We start from the raw sequence: 21,698 nt of genomic DNA, 5'->3' as shown, positions 1-21,698 counted from the left end.
TAATTTAGACAAGTACACACTTTAGAGGAATATGCTTTGTTCATATTTCATGTTTAAGGTTTATAACTGCTTTAACCGCTTCCAGACCAGTCGCCGCAGTTATACAGGTTGGCTCCCCTGCGTGAGCCATCGTAGCTGTATGTCGGCTCTTTAAGACGCCTCCGGCGGTGCGCGCGCACCCAAAGCGTGCCCCTAGAGCCGATGCAAGTGCCAGGCGGGTGCGATGCCCACTGGGCACCCGCAATTTCTCGTTACACAAAGAGAACAGGGATGTGACACACATCCCGGTTCTCTCAGGGGAGAGGAGACAGATTGTGTGGTCAAACTAAGTATGAACACCGATCTCTCTCCCATCCCCCCTACAGTTAGAACACACCTAGGGAACACAGTTAACCCCTTGATCGCCCCCTAGAGTTAACCCCTTCCCTGCCAGTGTCATTTATACAGTAGTAATCAGTGCATTTTTATAGCACTGATCGCTGTATAAATGTCACTGGTCCCAAAAATGTGTCAAAAGTGTCCGATTTGTCCTCCGCAATATCGCAGTCCTGATAAAAATCGCTGATTTACCCCTCCTAAGGATTTACCCCCCCCTAATGACCAGGCCATTTTTTGCAATATGGCACTGTGTCGCTTTAACTGACAATTGCTCAGTCGTGCGATGTTGTACCCAAAAAAATTGATCTCCTTTTTGTCCCACAAATAGAGCTTTATTTTGGTGGTATTTGATCCCCTCTGCGTTTTTTATTTTTTGCGCTATAAACAAAAAAGAGCGACAATTTTGAAAAAAAAAATAAAAATTTTTTTTACTCTTTGCTATAATATCCCCCAAATTAAAAAAAAAACATGTATTCATCAGTTTAGGCCAATATGTATTCTGCTACAAATTTTTGGTAAAAAAAAAAATAATTTTGCAATAAGGGTATATTTATTGGTTTGCGCAAAATTTATCGCGTCTACAAACTATTTCATGGACTATGTGTATATATATTATATATATATGTATATATATTATATATATATGTATGTGTATATATATTATATATATGTGTATATATATATATTATATTATATATATATATATATATATATATATATATATATATATATATATATATATATACACACACACACGTTTTATATATATATATATATATATGCACATACACACACACACACACACATATATACACACATATATACATACGTGTTTTTACTGGTAATGGCAGCGATCTGCGACATTGCGGCGGACAAATCTGACCTGAAGTGACACTTTTTGGAGACCAGTGACATTATTACATTAATCAGTGCTAAAAAATGCACTGATCAATTTATAAATGACACTGGCAGGGAGGGGGTTAACACTAGAGGGTGATCAAAGGGTTAACTGTGTTCCCTCAGTGTGTTCTAACTGTGTGGGGGCTGGGCTCACTGGAACACCACAGAGATCGCCATTCCCGATCACTGGGAACAGCAGATCTCCATGATGTCTCCTGTTAAAATGGGGATCTGCCTTATCTACATAGACAGATCCCCGTTCTGACTCTGTGTAATGTGATCGTGGGTCGCCGGCGGACATCGAGTTTAAAAAAAAAAAAAAAAAAAACCTTTACAATCACAAATAGGAAAAAGTGAAAAGCTACTTACTGAATTCACTGCATACATCATACAGTGTGCCTTCTGCAAAGTACAATCATGAAAAAATAAAGGTATGACTGTCTCTTTTAATAAGGCACAATATGGCAAACAGAGACACTCACCTGCCCATCAGCCTGAGAACCAGTAAAAGCTTTTGAAGTCGGAGTTAGTGACAGCATCATAGCCTTATGATTCACACTGATGTCTTTCATAGGGGATTCTTCTTTCTCTAATTTAATGATCGGTCTGTACACTGCTGAGGAGATCATGGAATATTCCTCTGGATCAAAGACTCCAAATACCTAAATAAAAATACATTTATAATAAGATAATTACCCTTTTCGATTTCTCTAAAATTATCAATACCTAAGCATTATACATCACACTATTTCTTTACATGCACAGACTAGTGCTAAAAAAAAAAAAAAAAAAATTATATATATATATATATATATATATATATATATATATATATATATATATATATATATATATATATATATATATATATATATATATATATATATATATATATAGTCCAATTCTTTGTTAAAACAAAACAAAATAGTGTCCAATGAAGTGCATAAGAGAATATTGTATGGATACCAAAGAAAAAAAAAAAATCCATCCAAATTTTTATGTTTTTTGGTTTTGGATAGTGTGGGGAAGGGATATTAGGTTTTTATTTCCATCTGTGTCCCTGATAAAGAGATTTCATCGAATTTTTGTCCTGGTGACCAAACAGGAAGTGAGATCTCCCCAACGGGCACATAGACAATATTGAAAACCTTAAATAGTTTCTCATTTGTCTCCGCGCTAGTTTTTAATTTGTATTACATTCTGTGATATCGCCTCATTCAGTGACTACAAAGGAAGTGAATGAATTTATCACCTGTGTCTACAGAAGCAGCAGTAAACAACCTGAAAGAGTATAAAACAGGAAAAAAAAAAACTGAAAGCTATAATCTGAAAAAAAAAAAGTTGTGCTGCAAATGAAGATTGCAGGGTAATCTGTAAACAAATAAAAAAATAAAAAAGAACCACTATAGCCCGGTGAGGGGGGGCGTTTGGGGGCTTGAAATAAAAAAAGACATCAGTATCTCCAAATTTGTAGCCGCAGGGCTCTCACGGGTAGAAGTGCAGTGCTTCTCCAAACTGCATGATATCAAGCTTTCTACAAAAGACTTTACAATGGAAAGTGGGAGTGCAGTTTAGTTAAAGTGTTTGTTGCCCTAAAAAAAAAAAAAAAAATGTATCTTGTTCCCTTAAAGCATGTTATACAGCACAAGCACTGGCCCCCTGTATCACCTGAAATACCGGTCTGATCCTGCCTGGTTTTGCTCTCCCATCTGTAAACTGACCACGGTGCATCATGGCTGTTGAGCTCTGACACCGTGGTCAGTTTACGTGCCTCCGTCATCCACAGCCCTCCTGTCCTCCTCTCCCCCCTCCCTCCCCGTCTGTCAGCTCATACCAGGGCCGCTCTGCTCCCCACCCCGCTGCTATAAAACTATGTTATGTTTATAAAATCCCCATTGTTAGATAACAACGTGTGTTCCAGTGCCTGTGCTTTATTAAAAAAATGCTGAGTTCTACGAGATTTCACAGCGCCACCCTGTGCTCATGTGACTCCTTGGCTCTCTCCTCCTCGGCTGTCAGTAAGAGTTCCCGGTCCCACCCGCTGGAGCCATCAGACGGGGAGAGGAGAGAGCAGAGTCACGTGTGCACCGGGAGGCGCTGTGAAATCAGGTAGAAATCTGCATTGTTTTTATAAAGCACAGACACTAGGACACCATGTTAAGTAGGGTCAATTCTGTGGACCATGCACCAGTCGTGTGGATGGTCCACAGAATCATCTGCTATCAGCTACAGGTAGGACTATGATAGGCCAAATTATCCACTGGCCTTCTTTATTTTTAAAGAAGCTCCATCAGTCATCTCTCGCAGGCGCAGACATCAGCTCACTACAATCATTATCTCTTTTCCCTGCAATGCACATAGAGAGGAGCTGTTTAGCTCCCTGTGACCCTCACCAACACCAACACAAGTCTCCTAGTCTGGATTGTGAGCCAATGTACATACTGGGTGGACTACAGTGCAGATCCAATGAACAGAAGAGATATTCTTCTTTTGTGATTGTGCACCCTGATGAAGTAAGTGTATTTTTCCACGAAATGCATTGATCTAAGCAGTCTATCACCCTCCAGCAACACAAGCAGCGACATGTGGTAGTGTTATAATAACAATGCAAAGTATATTTTGTTGTAATAACAAAAAAAAATGCCGGAGGGAACATTGTGTTGCAACAATTGCAGGGATACAATACCCCATAGAAATCGTTTTATTGGGCACTAAAAAGGTAGTTTTACCTGTTTAATGAGAGTACAAATAATCAATGCAAACCAAGATATGTGTGTAAGCTGCTCAGACTGTATGGGGATGAAGTCCTGTGCCCACTGCTGTGAGTATTGGCTGGGAAGGGAGTCGCAAATCAAGTCAAAGCCTGTTGTGTGATAGTGAATGGCAGTCTCAGCCTGGACCCCCCCCCCGGGCAACGCTGCTGACAGTTTCACTCCGACCACCGGAGCTTCTAGGTGGAAGGCATCATCGGCCACCAATGTAAGTTATGATGTGAAGTTATTGTAAAGGGCTGGTCAATGAGGTTGTGCGTTTAAGGAAGTGCATACACAGAGCAACCACAGAAGATCTGGCTGCAAAGTTTTAAATTGTCAGCCTCTTGCAAGGTTAATGCAAGGAAACAAGTTTGCAGGAGTTTGAGAATAAGGCTAAAATGCAAATATTCTACACTCAAATACAAATAACCAATGATATATTGGTAATACTGAGATGTTTGATATCCTTGAAAGTCCCATTTGTGTTGAGTTTTTTGCATGATATGGTTTTTTGGGACATGGATATTTCTTGACCTTTATTGAACCGATTTATCTGCCCCAAAGAATCATAATTAGAGCACACCACAGCCTACAACCTAGTGAAAGTCTTTGTGCTTCAACATTACCGGCAATGCAAGATTAAAGCCCAATTGTGCTCTGAAAAAAATAAATAAAACGTGACCAATAAACTCAGGCTGCATGGAAACAGTAAGTGATAAACATGTTACGTTTTTTTTAGAACTCAAAGTTTCTCCAGCCCCAGCAGAAAATTCTGATGCTGTTCTAGATCAGTGTTTCTCCACCTTTTTTCAGTCAAGGCACCCTTTAAAAATTATGAACAGTCTCGAGGCACCCCATTCTAAAATGTAAAAACTATTCTAATAGTTTTATATAACGCAGTTACATCCACACAAATAGGACACCCAACGTTAGAGGTGATTTATTCTTCCAAACCAAATACAATTTTGCAAACTGGTACTGACTAGTATTCCAAGGTTTCTCTTCTCCCTCAGTTTTTTTTTCCATCACACATCTAATGTGATGGAGAGGGGCAGGGGAGGGTCAAACAAAGATGCTATGCAGGCGACTGACATGCTCCATATCAACTGATAATGCCATTGGTCGTTAGGACGCCGGCAGCTGGAAGGTTGTAGTGGTGCACAATGAAAACCTGTGGCTTTGTGTAACTAAAAAGGCAGGCTTCATCCACATGCTGGTTTGTATACAATTTTTGGCCAATTTTTACGCATTTTGCCAAGGCACCCCTGAAGAAACCTGACAGCACCCTGGTTGAAAACAGCTGGTTTAGAGTTTGCAGTTAACATTCCGCTGAGCACTGTTTGAAGGTAGAGGTGTATGCAACAGAAGTCATCGCAGCTATTAAGGCTTTAAAACTTATTAAACGTCCCGGCCCAGATGGATTTTCTGCCTTCTACTACAAGAAATTTTCTGATATATTATCTCCTATCCTAACTGAGGCCTTCGATCGTTGTTGAGGGGACACGCTTTTCCTTTAGAGTCCTTAATGGCCATAATTTCCATGCTTCCCAAATCTAAATCTGATAAAACCTCTTGGACAAATTATCGTTCTATTTCACTTCTTAATATCGATATTACACTTTTAGCTAAAATACTTGCGACTTGCTTGAATCAAGTAATAGGCAAACTTGTTCATCGAGATCAAGTTGGGTTTATGCCCTCCCTCCAAGCAAGTGATAATATTCATGGAGCTTCTTTACTCGCCCATGTTGCTAAATCCAGACGTCTACCTGCGTGTTTTTTTTATCACTCAATATAAGAAAAAGTATTTGACACTGTCTCATGGCCAAACTTACAATATATTCTTCAAAAATGGGGGTTTGGACCGCATTTTTTGAAGTGGATTTCATTCTTATAGGACAAGCCAAATTCATTTATCAAATATGTTGGTTTTAAATCAGACCCTTTCCCTATTGGAAGAGGCACCTGTCAAGGATGTCCTCTCTCCCCAGCCCCCCCCCCCCCCTCCTATTTGCACTCCTCTTGGCCCATTCAATTAGATCTGATCCAAACATAAAAGTTATTGAATTAGCTGGACGTCATTATAAAGTATGTCTTTTTTGCAGATTACATCTTACGCTTCATGTCATCTCCTTATATCGCAGCACCTAATCTCTCTGTCTTAAACAATTTTGCACACATTTTGGGCTGAACAGTTATCTATCAAATATTATCAAAAAGCTGTCAACATTTCCTTGCCTCCTTCAGACCTTAAGCTTGCTAAAGGTTCACTTCCCTTCTCTTGGACACCTCATAGACTTCCATACCTAGGAATACAACTCACTCCTAAAATAACCGAGTTATACTTAGCTAACTTCCCTCCATTACTAAAACAGGTTACTGAATTATTATCACAATGGTCCTCTATCCCTCTATCCTGGATAGGCAAAATTAATGTAAATTAGGATGGCTATATTGCCCAAGTTTTATATCTTTTTAGAGTCTTGCCGATCCCAGTTCCATCTCATTTTTTTACGGCATATACTGCGCAGAATTATCTCCTTTATCTGGGGTAAACGAAACCTCGAACCTCTAAATCCACTCTTTAGGTCTCCCAAATATTTCTGCTTACTATCATGCTGCATACCTTGCACATTTACCAAAATACCATGCAATCAAAGAAATTCCTTGAGTCTATTGAATGTGACCCTTCAGTATCTAACATGTTATGGTTAAGACCAACTGATCATACTCTTATTTGCAATCCTATCACAAAACATTCTTTATCCATCTGGGGCAGATTCAAAACTTCTCTTGACCGTCAATCTTCTCATTTACTGCTTCTTTCTTTTGTTAAAAAGCCCGCTTTTTACCCTGCCTGGATCGCTCCTAATTCATTCAAAGCATGGAATACAGCTAATTTATCCCATTTATATAAATGTGGTATATGACTTCTCCATACATTCTTTTCCTACTTTGTGTGATATATTTGGACTTCCTCAATCGGAACTGTTCCGATATTTGCAAATCAAAATTTTTTTCCAACCTTATCTCTATTCCAACTCCCAACTATCCCAGATGTCGTGTTTTGAATGCATATGTATCTCTGACCCTCATGCTAGAGGACTTGTTTTTTTTCTCTATAAGCAAATTGTAGCCAGTACTAACACTGGTCCCCCCTCATATGTCTCCAAATGGGAACCAGACCTTAATCGTTCATTTAATGCCACTGAATTGTCTAGCACATGGTCCGCCACTAAGTCTGCTTCTTCTAATGTTGTTGCTGTGGAAACTAACTTTAAGGTGCTACCCCGTTAGTATTTGGTCCCCGCTAGAATATCGAAATATGGTTCCGATTACCCTGGAGCTTGTTTTCGCGAGTGAGTCTGGCACTCAATTTTATATTTGGTGGGATTGCGCAAATTGCCCAAAAATTCTGGAAGGCAGTTTTTGACTTAGCCTCCAAAATCTTTGATACACCTATATAGCCCAATCCTGCTACAGCCCCATTGAACCTGAAACCTGATGGGATCACACAGAATCAATTTACGCCTTCTTTTACAGCTCCTAACAGCCGCAAAACAAACCATTGCTAAGGCATGGAAAACAAAACATTTAATTCTAGCTAAAACGATACACAGAACTAATAAAGCTCTTATTCATGCTAAAATGGAAGCAATCGAAAGAGAGCCAATTGGTCAATTTGAGACACACTATTATTGCCTTGGTAATTTTACTCTATTTGCCTTGACTATACTTTCTACTCATTTGGGATCGCATCACCACTTGTAAACCCCCCTCCTTTTTTCTACCCTCTTCTCTCTATCTACTCCTATTTTTTGTTTTCTACCTTTTTTTTTTTTTATATTGTGTGGTACTTATAAACACATTATCTCTTCTGTTTTTAATATATACCTATTATATTGATCTCCTTATTACTGCTCTTGCAAAAGGAACCAATAGTCATTAGCTTACTTTTTTCCTTCTGATTAAATATTCTAATGCTTTAGTTGTAATACTTTTATTGGTTTATTAGTTGCGCTACTTGTTACATTTTTACATTGTTATGTACTCATCCTGTTCATAAATTGAAACGTTTAGCTTTATTGCTATTTGAATATTGTACCAACATCCTTGTATATATTCAATCTGTTAATCTTAGTTATTTTTTTAAATAAAACAAATTTGACGAGAAAGTAGAGGTCTGGATACAATGATCTAACCCCCTCCCCCCTGCCTTGTCATCACCGCATTATTGCTGTAGCTCTGACTAAGCAGGGAGGTGTGTTATATAGACTTCTACTTTCACACCAAGCTCAGCAGTCATTAGCTGCATCTGCCAATTCGGCATTGGGAGTTTTCAGTTGTGGTGAGAGGGATTTGAAAAGAACAAACAGTACAATGGACGATGATCAATACTTACTTACTGTTTTCATGCAGCCCAAGTTTATAATCTATAATCTACAATCTACAACTGGGTTTTAATGTGGATTCCAGCTAAACAAAGGAAACCTTTTTATAATGGGAAGGCCAAGTAAGCAGAGCTGGGAGCTCATTTTTAGAGATTTTATTAGGAAAGCTCAGAGAGGAACAAAATCCAGTAGATGTCCTAAACCTATAGCAGTCACCCAAACTTCAAACAACAATTTTGGGTTGACTGGCCCTTTACAGAAGCAGACTCATGTTTAACCACTTGAGGTCCGGGCCATAGCCGAATGACGGCTACAGCGCGGACCTCAATCTCCGGGAGGACGTCATATGACGTCCTCCCCTATGCACGCGCACCGCGCGCACCCTGCAGGGCGCGCGGTGTGCGTGCTGTGATCACCGAGTCACGGAGACTCGGGTGATCACAGATCCGAGTAAGGGGCCGGTCCCGGCCCCTTACCATGTGATCAGCTGTCAGCCAATGACAGCTGGTCACATGATGTAAACAAAAGCTCGGTGATCGGTTTCGTTTTCTCCTCACGCTGACAGCGTGAGGAGGAAAAAAAAGCCGATCACCGGCTCATGTCAAAGGGACATCGGTCCCGAAGAGGAAGGAGGCACAGATGCCTCATCTGTGCCTCCAAGTGCCATCTGCCAGTGCCCACAAGTGCCACCTATTAAAGACCACAAGTGCCACCGATTAAAGCCCACAAGTGCCACCTATCAATGCCCACAAGTGCCACCTATCAATGCCCACAAGTGCCACCTATCAATGCCCACAAGTGCCACCTAGCAGTGCTGCCATCAGTCAGTGCCCAATCAGTGCCCAACACTGCCACCCATCAGTGCCCATAACCGCCACCCATCAGTGCCCATCACTGCCACCTATCGGTGCCCATCAGTGCCGCCTCATCGGCGTACATAAACGAAGGAGAAAAATTAACTGTTTGCAAAAATTGATAACAAAATATAAAAAAAATATAATTTTTTTAAAAAAATTCTGTCTTTTTAAATTTTTTTTAACAAAAAATAAAAACCGTAGAGGTGATCAAATACCATCAAAAGAAAGCTCTATTTGTGGGAAAAAAATGATAAAAATTTCATTTGGGTACCGTGTTGTATGACCGCGCAATTGTCATTCAAAGTGCGACAGCACTAAAAGCTGAAAATTGGTCTGGACAGGAGGGGGGTTTAAGTGCCCAGTAAGCAAGTGGTTACCAGTTCCCGACCGACTCACGCAGATTTACTGCGGCAGAATGGCTCCCCTGGGCGAAATCACATATGGGTATGTCCCTTCCTTTAGCGGCCACCAGAGGGCGCTGCACGGTGGGGGACCCGATGCACATGGCCGGCGGGCACGATCGATTTACCAAAAATATGTAGAAGAATATATATTGGCCTAAACTGATGAAGAGATGTGTTTTTTTTTTTTTTTTTTAAATTGGGGGATATTTATTATAGCAAAAAGTAAAAAATAGTTTTTTTTCAAAATCGTCTTTTTTTGTTTATAGCCCAAAAAATGAAAAAAGAAAAAATGCAGAGGTGATCAAATACCACCAAAAGAAAGCTCTATTTGTGGGAAAAAAAAGGATGCAGATTTTGTTTGGGTACAGCATTGCATGACCACGCAATTGTCAGTTAAAGCAACGCAGTGCCAAATTTTAAAAAGTGCTCTGGTCAGGAAGGGGGAAAAATCTTCCGGGGCTGAAGTAGCGGAGGTCCGCCTACCACTGCAAAAATTAAAAGCCAGCAGCTACACATACTGCAGCTGCTGACTTTTAATAATTGGACACTTACCTGTCCTGGAGTCCAGCGATGTCGGCACAGCAGCTGATGTTTCCATCAGCTGTTGGGTGCTTCCACCTCCATTGTGAGTAAGGGAACCCGGCAGTGTAGCCTTTTGGCTTCACCCTGGGAACCCTACTGCGCATACGCGAGGCTCCGCTCCTTTCTCCTACTGGCCCGGCGACAGGGGGGAGGAGGAGGGAGCCCCAGCCGTGACGTCAATACCCGCGGCCGAGGCTCCCGGAAGTGGGGAAAGTATACTTGTGAAAGCCAGGTATGCTGCCCCCCCCCCAAAAGGTGCCAAATGTGGAAGGAGGTGATAGTGTTGATAGCGTAGACAGACAAATTGTACTGAAAACTGTGATCCAATTGCATGTTTTGGTTGACAATAAAGAAAACCTATACAAGTAGGCAAATCATGTTTCTTTTAAAAATCTTCAAAAAGAAAAAAAAAAAAAAAAGATCAATAAGACCCTTTTCACACTGAGCAGTGGGCCACATTAGTGGTAAAGCGCCGCTAGTTTGAGGCGACGCTTTACTGTCGTTTTAGCGGTGCTTTTCGGCCGCTAGTGGGGCTCTTTTAACCCCCGCTAGCGGTCAAATAAAGGGTTGAAAGCTCCTGAAAAGCGCCGCTGCTGAAGCGTTTTTTTCCAGCACTGCCCATTCATTTCAATGGGTGTATACCGCTCCTCCACCGTTCCCCAAAGACGCTGCTTGCAGGACCTTTTCTAACGTACCGCCCCAGTGTGAAAGCACAGTGTGTAGCGCTAAAACACCTGAAAAACGCCTCCAGTGTGAAAGGGGTCTTGAAGTAAAAAGTAAAGATGACTAAGGGCCTGTATCGACAAGCTTGTGCTTCTCTTTCTATACAAATAAATAGGAATTCAAAAGCAGCTTCAAGCAGGTCATAATAATAATAATAATAATAATGGTCAGGTTGAGGTCAACTGCAGGTAAAATGCACCAGCCAATGAACGCGAACCCTAGGTTCACACTTGTGAGGGTTTGTAGCCTGCGTTCGCCCAGGCACGGCAGTCCGTTCATTTGAATGGGCTGCTGTGCCTGCGTTTCCTGCAAAAAAAGGTGCTTGCACCACTTTAAAAATGCAGCCGCATTGCTTGCGATTCCCGCACAACACACAAACATGCTGCAGGTAGAGATGCGTGGGGGTGCCATTAGGAAAGAATGGTAGCCCTGTGCACCTCTATAGAGCAGCATGTTGTGGTTGCGGGTGCGATTCCTGTACCCGCAGCCGCCCCGCTCAGTGTGCATCTAGTCCCAATGATCTCAGATGTGCCTCAAACTGATGTCAAATTCAAGCAGAATGCATCTGAAAGCAAGCTGCCTTTGCTGATCGACACAAGCCCAAAGCCCGTCAACACAGGCCCTATACCAGCAGCTCACAACTGTACCTCATCAATTCTTCTCCGTGCCTCTTCAACCTCTTTATCTTGATTCTCGGTTTCGATTGTATATGTCCCAGCATCACTCAAGCTGTCCTCTTCTTCATTCTTCTTGCCTCGCACAGGATTGTTATCAGGTGCTGGAGGCAAAGAAGGTACAACAGTGGTAGACTCCATTGGGTTGGTAATTTGTTGCATGATCCCAGATAACAAAGGTAGGCTCGTAGGTGGTTCAACTGTCTTTCTGGCTGCTTCTGCTGCTTCTTCACGCAGGAGCTCACTGGCAAATTCTTGAGCCAACTTGGATTTCTTGCCAATGCTTCCAAAGTTTTTCGAAGGAGGCTTTGCTGTTATAGGGGTGGAAGTATTTATTCGGTCATCAGTCTTTTCTCTTCTGAAGGAGTTGGATCTTTGAGGAAAGGAGGAGTTTGTCAGGGGTTTGGTAAGGGATGGTGGTGGCGATGTCCCATTTATATTTGGCTTCTCTGGCGGTAAAGTTGCTTTCCGTTTATCATTTTTGCCCTTGGAGTCGGCCTCAGTTTGAGAACCATTCGCACTGTGTGTGAAGGACTGAGACCTCTTTTTTCGTGGGGCGTCTTCGTCAAAGAATTCTATAACAAATGCCTGCTGGTTGTGTAACAGCTCTTCTGGTTCCCGTTTAATCTGGCGCTGAAGTCTTGCCTGATCAACTGGGGCAGGTACAGACTCTTTTTCAGGGACTGCTACAGGTTGATCTTCTGAATCGCTTTGTGTACCATCTTCATGTCGGTTACCTACAGCAAAAGAAATTGTTTTTTAGCTGAAAAACTATGGCTAGAATATTAGTTTTCAAAAAAGCTAAATGATAAAAACAAATGTAACGCTTTGAACTCTTTGTACCCATCATGTTAGGGTGCACAGGCGTTTTTTATGTCTTACTTAAAATATCTTAGTATGAATGCCCCACTACCACTAATAGAGCCTGTCTATTACCAGTGATCTGCAGCTAAGGACCCCTACAGTAGACCGACATGGACCCCTGTTGAGTCTGACCAATAGCTCCACAATCAGTGGAAGCACCCGCCTTACTCACCTGTTTATTGATATTTTTTTTATGTCTAATAAAAAAGGTCTACTGCATCTGTTTGCTGCACTTTGCTCTTCACAATAAATGAGAAAATAAATAACAGTTGGAGTTTTTTCTGATTGTTTTTCTACAGATATGAAGCTTTGAAATAGAAATAAAGGCAAAACTTTTTTTTTCATTTTGGATAGCGTAAGGAAGGATTATAACCCCTGCCATATATTTTTTTATCGCCATCTCTGTCCCATTGTGGAAATTTCCCTTCACCCCCTATCTCATAGCCAAATAGGAAGTGAGAGGAAATCCTTGTAAATTAAGGGAATTCCTTGGGGCCCCCCAGGTCACCAGCACTAGTGTCCCCAATGATAATGGTAAACAGGAGCAATAGAGAGAGTGAATCTCCCTAACGGGGGCACAGACTACAATAACAACTGCCAAGCGTTCTAATCCCTCTGCACTCTATCCACTAAAAAAAGAAGTTTGCCTTTAGTTATATTTTAACATTGGTGAAAGTATTACCACCAAGAGAGTCTTTTACCTATGTGTTAGGAACTGAGCAGCCTGGAAAAGCATGCTGGGAAATATATAGCACCAACAGATTATGCAGCACTTTACAATATGAGGGCAGACAGTAAAGTTACAATACAATTAAATCCAGCAGGAATCAGAGGGTCCTGCTCATAAGCCCTCATGCACACAGGCTGTTAAAAAAACGTTATGAAAACGCCAGTATCTTTGCAGTGATTTTTTTTAACTTTTTTCAGCTTTTTTCAGCGTTTTTGCAATAGCGTTTTTTAGCATTTTTGAGCGTTTTTCCGCGTTAGCGTTTTTGAGCGTTTTTTTTTTTTTCAAAATTTTTATTTTTTTTTCAATGGATCAAAAACGCTAAAAAACGTTGGTGAATGACGTTTTTGAGCGTTATTGAGCGTTTTTCAGCGTTAGAGCGTTTTTACAGCTGAAAAACGTCTTTCAGAACCCACTGGTCCTGGGTTTTTTTTACAGCTTAAAAACGCCTATGCCACTTGCAGCTCAAAAACGCCTAGGTGGGCATGAAGCCATAGACTAACATAGACAGGCCTTTTTAAGCTGCAAAAAAAGCTCAAAAAAGCAGCTGTAAAAACGTCCGTGTGCATGAGGACTTAGAGTTTACAATCTAAAAGTTTCAGGAAGTAAATGCTACATGAATCATTTGCCCTTACTCAAAACAGCCATAGCCAGAAATGCAAGGGGAAGGTGGTAAAGTGATTTCTCAACAAAATAAAGCATGGAGACATGGGTGGATGGGGGGCATTTTCCTTGAATATTGAAAATAATTGAAATAGTGTTTTTGGGTTTGTGGTGCTCAGTTACAGTGAAGATCCACTTTAAGTTGAGACTGTCCAGTAACATTGCATACTAATTTAACTGCATACTGTATGTGTGCTCTAAACATTTCCAATTGGTTGGTAACCATATACATGGCTAACTGCTCTGCTGGTAACTTAGCTGCTTATGGATCTGCCATTTCATGAGAGCAGTCCTGAGAAATGTAGCCTAAGGAGACATGCATACAACTTCCTATTTCAAATTGTTTGACACAATGGGACACTTAAATGTTTCTTTAAAGAGGAACTCTGGCCGACCTTCCCATTTTTTTTGCCCTGCTTACCTATTGGACATATCTGCACATTTCAGATTTCCTCCCATTGAGTGGATCCCAGCGAGTCAATTGACTCGCTGGGATCAGCTCATGCCCGGCCACTGCTCCGCTCCCGTACCGCCATGTCCGGGTTCAGTGAACAGGCCTCCTGATAATGCGCCGATAAGCACGCCCCCTCCTCCTGTTCTTCAATGCAAGGCTATGCCTCGTGGGATGTGTGACATACATATCCCGGGAGGCACGGTGGGCAGTGTGCGCATCATTTGCCTAAGGCGAGTGACGTACATGGGGAGGCGGGGCGGACTTTTATTTAGAAAAAAAAAAAAAAAAGGCGGAAACAAAAGAAGAAAAAAAATGCCCTTTTCCTGCAGAGGAAGGGGAGAGGAGAGGAGAAACGGGGGTCTTCCTCGAGAGGGTGCAGGTCCTCTTTAAGCTGGCCATAGATGGTTCAAATCTCAGATGATACAGCAGGAACAGGCAGAGATTCAAACCATGTATGGGCAGGCTGAATGTACCGAGTTGATCGATCAACTTGGGTACAACTAACCTGTCGGATTTTACATACAACTGTTGCTAGTGGCCATTATAGCCGCTAGCAGTAATCACTGTGTTCTCCCAGTGGGGACGACTGCCAGGAGAACACAATGGCTCCGCAGGAGGGATTCCCACATCAACACTGACTGTGTTGTTGGGGAAATGGAGCGATTTTTTTTCCTGCAAGAAAAAAAAAATCGCTTCATCTATGGCCAGCCTTAGCTCCTGTAGTCTACACTAGAAAACTGGAAATAGTTGATTCCTATGGGCAACACAAGCTCTACAGTTTCCATACATGAGGTTCTGACAAAAAAATACCCAAGTCCTGCTTTATGCCTGGCTTACCTTTGAGCGTTCTGTTGTGGATGGGAAGGTCACTCTTGGTGCTGTATACATCTTCTCCGGGTGATGGCCTTCTAATTAAGCTCGGGTCATTTTGAACCAACCAATCAGCCACTTTACTTTCTACAGACATCATCTCTGTTGGAGTGGTTTCCTTCCCTGCTTTCCTCTGTCTCAAGGAGAACTTTGTGACATGGTCTTTAATCTTTATTTTCCCTGGCCGACAATCATCAAACTCAATGGTAAAAGAGGCGTGGCTCTGCATAACTGGAGGGGTCAAAGTATCAGTGTCCTTGGTCGGGATTTCATGGACTTGGGCCTCTGGTGTTTTGTCTGGTTGCTGGAAGTCCTTTGTGGGAATTTCAAAATAGCTTGGCTCTCTCCTAAATGAATAGAGCGATTGGTCTGAGGGGTCTCTGTACCCCACATTACAATTCATTTCGTCTTCATGTGGAGGCATTCCCTTTGGTCGTTCTGCAGTGTAAAAAAAGAAAACAATTAATGTAGTAACAGGGCAAACTTAAACTTGTGTAATAAAATAAACCCAAGTATTAGCGTAGTGGTAAACAATCACAGTGTGCTGCCATGTCTGTATAGTGTTTAATTTCTTGTTCTCTTTTGTTCAGCCAGTATCCCCCCCACCCCCACCAGGACATTGTATTCTGACAGCGGGACCCTCCGCTGTCAGAATACACTGATCAGCAGCTGCAACTGCTAATCAACAAATGTTTTCCACCATGTCCCTTTGACAGAAGACGACTAAACAAATGACTTGTGTTAAGGGGGGGGCAGTCACACACCTACTTGAATTTATCAGGACCCTGTTGACTTGGCCAAATTTTGATCAATATATAGCCATCTTTAAGCCCATGTCACACTAGTAATTAGATCGCCTGTGAAAGAATTGCTAAAATGTGCAGCGAAACTTGCTTGCATATGTTGCTTCGTTAACAACTGTATTAAAGATACGTCGCTCCCATGCCGATGAAACCTATTCAGAATGTAAGTTGCCAGAGAAAGAGCAACACCCCTCTCACCCATCCAGCGAAGGACCACAGTATTTCACTGCCCTGCATAGCAATCCTAGAGAGATATTTGCTCCAAAACAATCTAACAGTTTACTTCTCTTAGGGACTGTACTGGTGTGATATATGGGCTTGAGTTTCCGGGTCTGTACACCTGCTGTGGCAGTTACGAGGGGTTCCCACTCTACCTACTGGATTTTTTTACTTAACCTTATAGAGAATATAACAGGAGGAGCCGGAACAACTAAAAGTAGGTTAAAACAAACACACAAAACTGCCAGCTTGACAGGATCTACGACAAGGGGATCTCCCAGCTGAAGTATCCAATACCTATACAGTACATTTTGCTTGCTTGCTTTGGGACTCTGATGCAAGCGAGGAGCACGAAACCTGTCATTTGATTTTACAGTGACCTCAAGCTAAGTTTAGAGTGCCACCCGAAGCCAGGGACTCTACTCCTGTGGTCCTCAGGAATAAAAGGGGTGCAGACGTGTCAGTTTGCTTATCCGGAACAGTATATACAATAAATGAAAGAAAATGCCACTCTCCCGACCAGCCAAATGTAAGGAATGGCTTCAGCCTACATGTCTCCACCAATAAACCACGCCACTGACGTGTTTGGCTTGGTCACTGGGGCTTAGTCATAGTGTCAGTCCCTATGACCAAGCCCCGGTGAGGCGAGGGTCGGTCACAGGGACTGACCCTACGACCAAGCCCCAGTGGCCAAGGCTAAATGCATCTGAGGTGTGGGGTCTTGGAGGAGACATGTAGACTGAAGCCATTCCTTACCTTTATGTCACACTGGCTGGTTGGGAGAGCGGTGTTTTCTTTCCTTTATCTGATTTTCTGGTCTAATGATAATGCTCTCTCCTTCCCCAGACATTTCCCTGCAGTGTTATGCAGAGAACATTCCGCAGGATCCACACCTCCATTTTATGTATGAATAGTCAAATGCACGTGCAGTGTGTGATGTCCTGAGAAGAGCTGATATTGGAGAGAGGTAGAGTTGCACGATTCTGCCCAAAATTAGAATCACAATTTTTTTGCTTGGAATAAAGATCATGATTCTCTCACGATTCTCGCAGCGTATCATCATCTTTCATATTATGCAAAAAATTGGGCTAACTTTACTGTTTTGTTTTTATCATTTATTAAAGTGTATTTTTTTTCCCCAAAAAATTGCATTTAAAAGACCGCTGCGCAAATACAGTGTGAGATAAAATATTGCAACAACTGCCATTTTATTCTCTAGGAGCTCTGCTAAAAAATATATAATATTTGGGGGTTCTAAGTAATTTTCTAGCAAAAAATAATGATTTTAACTTGAAACCAACAAGTGTCAGAAAAAGGTTTAGTCTTTAGTGGTTAAACTGACCTCATTTATGGACTGAAGTTCATTCCCTTGATCTAAAGAACAAAATGTTACAATGTTTATTTAGTTAGCTCAGCGTTGGGGAATGTTGTGAAACTTGGCAGACTTCCTGTTTTTTTTTTTTTTTTGACAGTTGTTGGCTTAAGCAGAGAACTCTGCATATAATCAGGAAAATGCTTTGTTAAGATCGCGAGGGGGGAAAAAAATTGCGATCTTGATTCTTAACGATTAATCATGCAGCTCTAGAGTGGTATCCGGTCTTTATTGTAAATGGATAGGTCTCGTAACATATTATACATACACTACCTACACTTCTCTCTCTATGAAAGCCGGCCGGCAGGCTTCTCACATCTGGGAGGAAGGGCTGGAACGCCCTACGGACTGCAACGCCTGGAGTGATGACGTCACCAGGGGATAGTGCAACATGTTTCCGAGCATGCGTGATGTCTGAAATGTCATTATCCCCTGGTGACGTCATCAGGCCAGGCGCTGAAGTCCACAGGGCATTCCAGCCCTCACTCCTGGATGTAAGAAGATTGCCGGCTGGCTTGCTCGTTCCTTGAGAGCAGTTCACCCGGGTTCCTGTGGCATCTCTGTTCCAGCTAGTGCCGATTATTTTACTAGAGGTTTACACTGATGAGCCTTTGATCTTTCATTACATATGAGTTGCCTATTTTTTACCCAATAAATATTTTTTAATGATTTTACACTTAGAGGTGCTTTTTCTATCCCTTACAGTTTCCTACATGTCAGAGCCAGCTTCTGCTCTGTGATTCTGCTCAGAGCTTGCCCTAGTGGATGAACTCTATAGACCAGGGGTCCACAACCCTCGGGCCATGGACCAGTGCAGGTCCGTGGCTAGTTGCTGACCGAGTCCCACAGCAGGAGATGAGCGACGACTGCAGTCCGCACAGGGCTACCACAGACCGCGGTCGCCGCTCACCGCCTGCTGTGCAGCCATGCCCGCCTGTCCTCTTCCATCTCCTCTGCCTGTCCGGCCGACAATGTCATCCTGGAGGAGGAGCCTCAGATTAAAATGGAGAGCTCCTCCCGCCCCTTGCCCTGCTGATAGGAAGACATCGGCAGCTGGGCTGGCGGGCAGAGGAGGTGGGAGAGGACACACAGGCTGTTAACAGCCTCTGCCCTGCAGGTAGGAATCCCGAGCAGGGGAGGCAAGGATTGGTGTTAGAAAGGAAAGAAGGGGAAGGGGCAGACTGCAGGGGCACTGTAATGTAAAGGGGTACTGTGATGTAAAGGGGTACTGTGATGTAAAGGGGACACTGTAATATAAAGGGGTCTGCACTGTTACAGTGCCCCTTTTGAGTGCAGTCCCCTTTATATCACAGTGCCCCCTTTACAGAGCAGTCCCCTTTATATCAGTGCCCCCTTTACATGATATTGCCCCCTTTACAGCGCACCATAAAAGGGCACTATAATGTAAAGGATGGCTGTGATGTAAAGGGGGGCTGTGAACACAGATATAAAAGGCGGGGACTGTGGTGTAAAGGGGGGGTTGTGGTGTCAAGGGGGCTGAGGACAAACTGTGAATATCCCATCCCCCGACCTATCCACCACAACGACCATCCTCCCCCAGCAATGTCCTTGGTGACAAAAAGGTTGGGGACCGCTGCTATAGACCCTATTGTCTGTAGTCACACCTGATGAGACTTTGATGCCATATTTATGAATATCTTTTGCATATAAACTTTGGACTATTTAGGGCAGTGTTTCTCAACTCCAGTCCTCAAGGCGCCCCAACAGGTCATGTTTTCAGGTTTTCCCTCAGATGAAATGGCTGTGGTAAATACTAAAGGCAGTGAAACTGATCAAATCACCTGTGCAAAATAATGGGGAGCCTGAAAACATGACCTGTTGGGACACCTTGAGGACTGGAGTTGAGAAACACCGATTTAGGCCGGGTCCACACCGGCTGCGGATCGCACAGGTGCGATGTGCGTCCCTTTTCCCCATTTCAGGGACGAATCAGGGCAGAATCTATGCCTAAATTCGGCTCTGAAACGGAGCCAAAGACGCCCAGCGCTTCTGTGCAGTGCGCTCCGCAGGTGCCCCGGAGATATGTGAACCGGCTCCATAGGGAGCCAGTCAGATTCTCCTGCTATGCGAATTGGATGCGGGGAAACTTAGGGTATACCAATCCCCTTTGCGCCTTAGCACATTTTCTAATGGGCTTACTACAATAGATAAAGCTTACTTACCTGAAAAATGGTCTTCTGGCCTCCTCCCCTCATGTTTTTCATGCATGTTATTTGCATCCTCATCTCCCCACCAAGATGGCTGACCATAGAGCGGTGTGCGATATATTGAGGGCTCTGTAAAAAACAAAAAACAAATCCCATTATCAGCTTAGAAGACAAAAAAAAAAAAACTTTGTTCAGTATGGTATTCTAATCAGGAGCTTCACAAGCCCTCGCGCTATGAGGTGGTAACACCGGTACTGAAAAGTGACTTCTAATTACACGGCATAATTTACTGGCGGAGGCCCAATACAAAATTCTCCATAACAGAACCCTGGTGTTTCAGGCCTGTGTATACAACACTGTGTCAGGTTTACACAAAACAGGAACATTGGGAGTTCAAAGCAAAAGCAGATTCCCATAGAAGGCCGCCAGAACAGTACATGCAAATAATCGGAGCAAAGAGAAAACAAATAAATAGGAGAAAGCAATGGCGGCGAAGGAGTTAACACATACCACTGGGGGGTTTCTTCTCCACCTTTTCCTGTTTCCCTGGCGACGAGTCTACGTGAGAAGGTTGTTCTTTAAGCTGTTCTGTCCTCATATTCACCGAAGTCTTTAAATTCATCTGAAGTTGGCTGGTGTATTTCTCATGCTGAAAAAAAAAAAAAAAAAAGAAGAAATCATTGAGAAAATGCCTTCGAAAAAAAGTTTAAAAGATCAACTCCTCCTGAAAATATTATTTTAAAAAGGTTAAGTACCGGCAGCTTCCATCTTTCAGGACTCCACTGACAAAATATTTGCACCTGAATTTATAACAGACAGGTGATTGCATCAAACGTCTGCATGCGCAGCTCAGTGTACATTCATTAGAAGACTGCATGTAGGCAAGTAATTGTGTCTTATTGCAGAAGAGACATAGGGGAGATTTGCTAAAACTGGAGGCCGGGTTCACATTGATGCGGTCTACCGCATTGCATGTCATTTGTACAGGAAATCGCACCAGATTCCTGTACAAATGACATGCGAATTCAGAGCGGTGCAAATTAATCCCTATATTATGTAGGGTTTAATTTGCACTGGACCTGCACCAAAAACGTGCAGAACCCTTTTCTTGTCCACACTGGAATCGGATCGCATGGTTGTTCAATCCCATAAGATCTGATTCCATCCGATTCCACAGTTTGCACTGCAAACCGATTTGGGGGTGTCACTAACTTTATATTGACACCCGCAGCAGTTCGCAGAGCACAGCGTGAACTGCCTGCGAGTCTGATGCAGTGGAGGAACCACACAGGAATCGTTGTGGTTCCCGCACTGCATCAGTGTGAACCCAGCCGGAGAGTGCAGAATCTGGTGCAGCTCTGCATAGAAACCAATCAGCTACCAGGTTTAATTGACAAAGCTTAAAGGGGTTGAAAGGTTTGTTTTTCTTTTTTTAAATAGCAAATATGTTAGGCTCCATGCACACTGAAGCTCATAAATGACCGTTTTTGGGAGTTTGGGCGTTTTTTTTTTTTTTTTTTTTTTTTAATAGCCCATAAACTCCCCTCTATGTTATCTTATGTGTCCATGCACACATGGACATTTTTGGACGTATATCAGTAGTGGAGTTTATGGACTGTTTTCTGAACGCCATAAAATCACGTTCACAGGAGTAGTTTTTCTGACCACAAAAAACACCAAACGCTTATAAATGCTCAAAAATGTATGTATGTATGTATGTATGTATGTATGTATGTATGTATGTATGTATGTATATATATATATATATATATATATATATATATATATATATATATATATATATATATATATATATATATATATATATATATATATATATGCTAAAAACTGCTGACGCAGAAAAACGCTAAAAATGCTAATAAACACTATTGCAAA

The 21,698-nt window shown here is 42.3% G+C and overlaps 1 protein-coding gene across 4 annotated transcripts in view; it reads right to left on the bottom strand.

Annotated features, from left to right (window-relative positions):
* CEP170B (centrosomal protein 170B) overlaps positions 1–21,698 on the bottom strand; it is a 161,130-nt gene that overhangs the window by 63,792 nt on the left and 75,640 nt on the right. For all 4 annotated transcript variants that reach the window (XM_073610711.1, XM_073610712.1, XM_073610713.1 and 1 more), the window contains exons 6-10: positions 20,313–20,451; positions 19,818–19,931; positions 15,208–15,678; positions 11,636–12,399; positions 1,761–1,940 (exon numbers count right to left, since the gene is read on the bottom strand). In XM_073610711.1, the coding sequence (XP_073466812.1) occupies positions 1,761–1,940; positions 11,636–12,399; positions 15,208–15,678; positions 19,818–19,931; positions 20,313–20,451 (1,668 nt within the window). The remainder of the gene's footprint in view (positions 1–1,760; positions 1,941–11,635; positions 12,400–15,207; positions 15,679–19,817; positions 19,932–20,312; positions 20,452–21,698) is intronic.

Source organism: Aquarana catesbeiana, linkage group LG13 (assembly GCF_042186555.1).
Source record: "Aquarana catesbeiana isolate 2022-GZ linkage group LG13, ASM4218655v1, whole genome shotgun sequence".
Lineage (NCBI taxonomy): Eukaryota > Metazoa > Chordata > Amphibia > Anura > Ranidae > Aquarana > Aquarana catesbeiana.
This window is presented reverse-complemented; position numbering and strand designations above follow the sequence as displayed.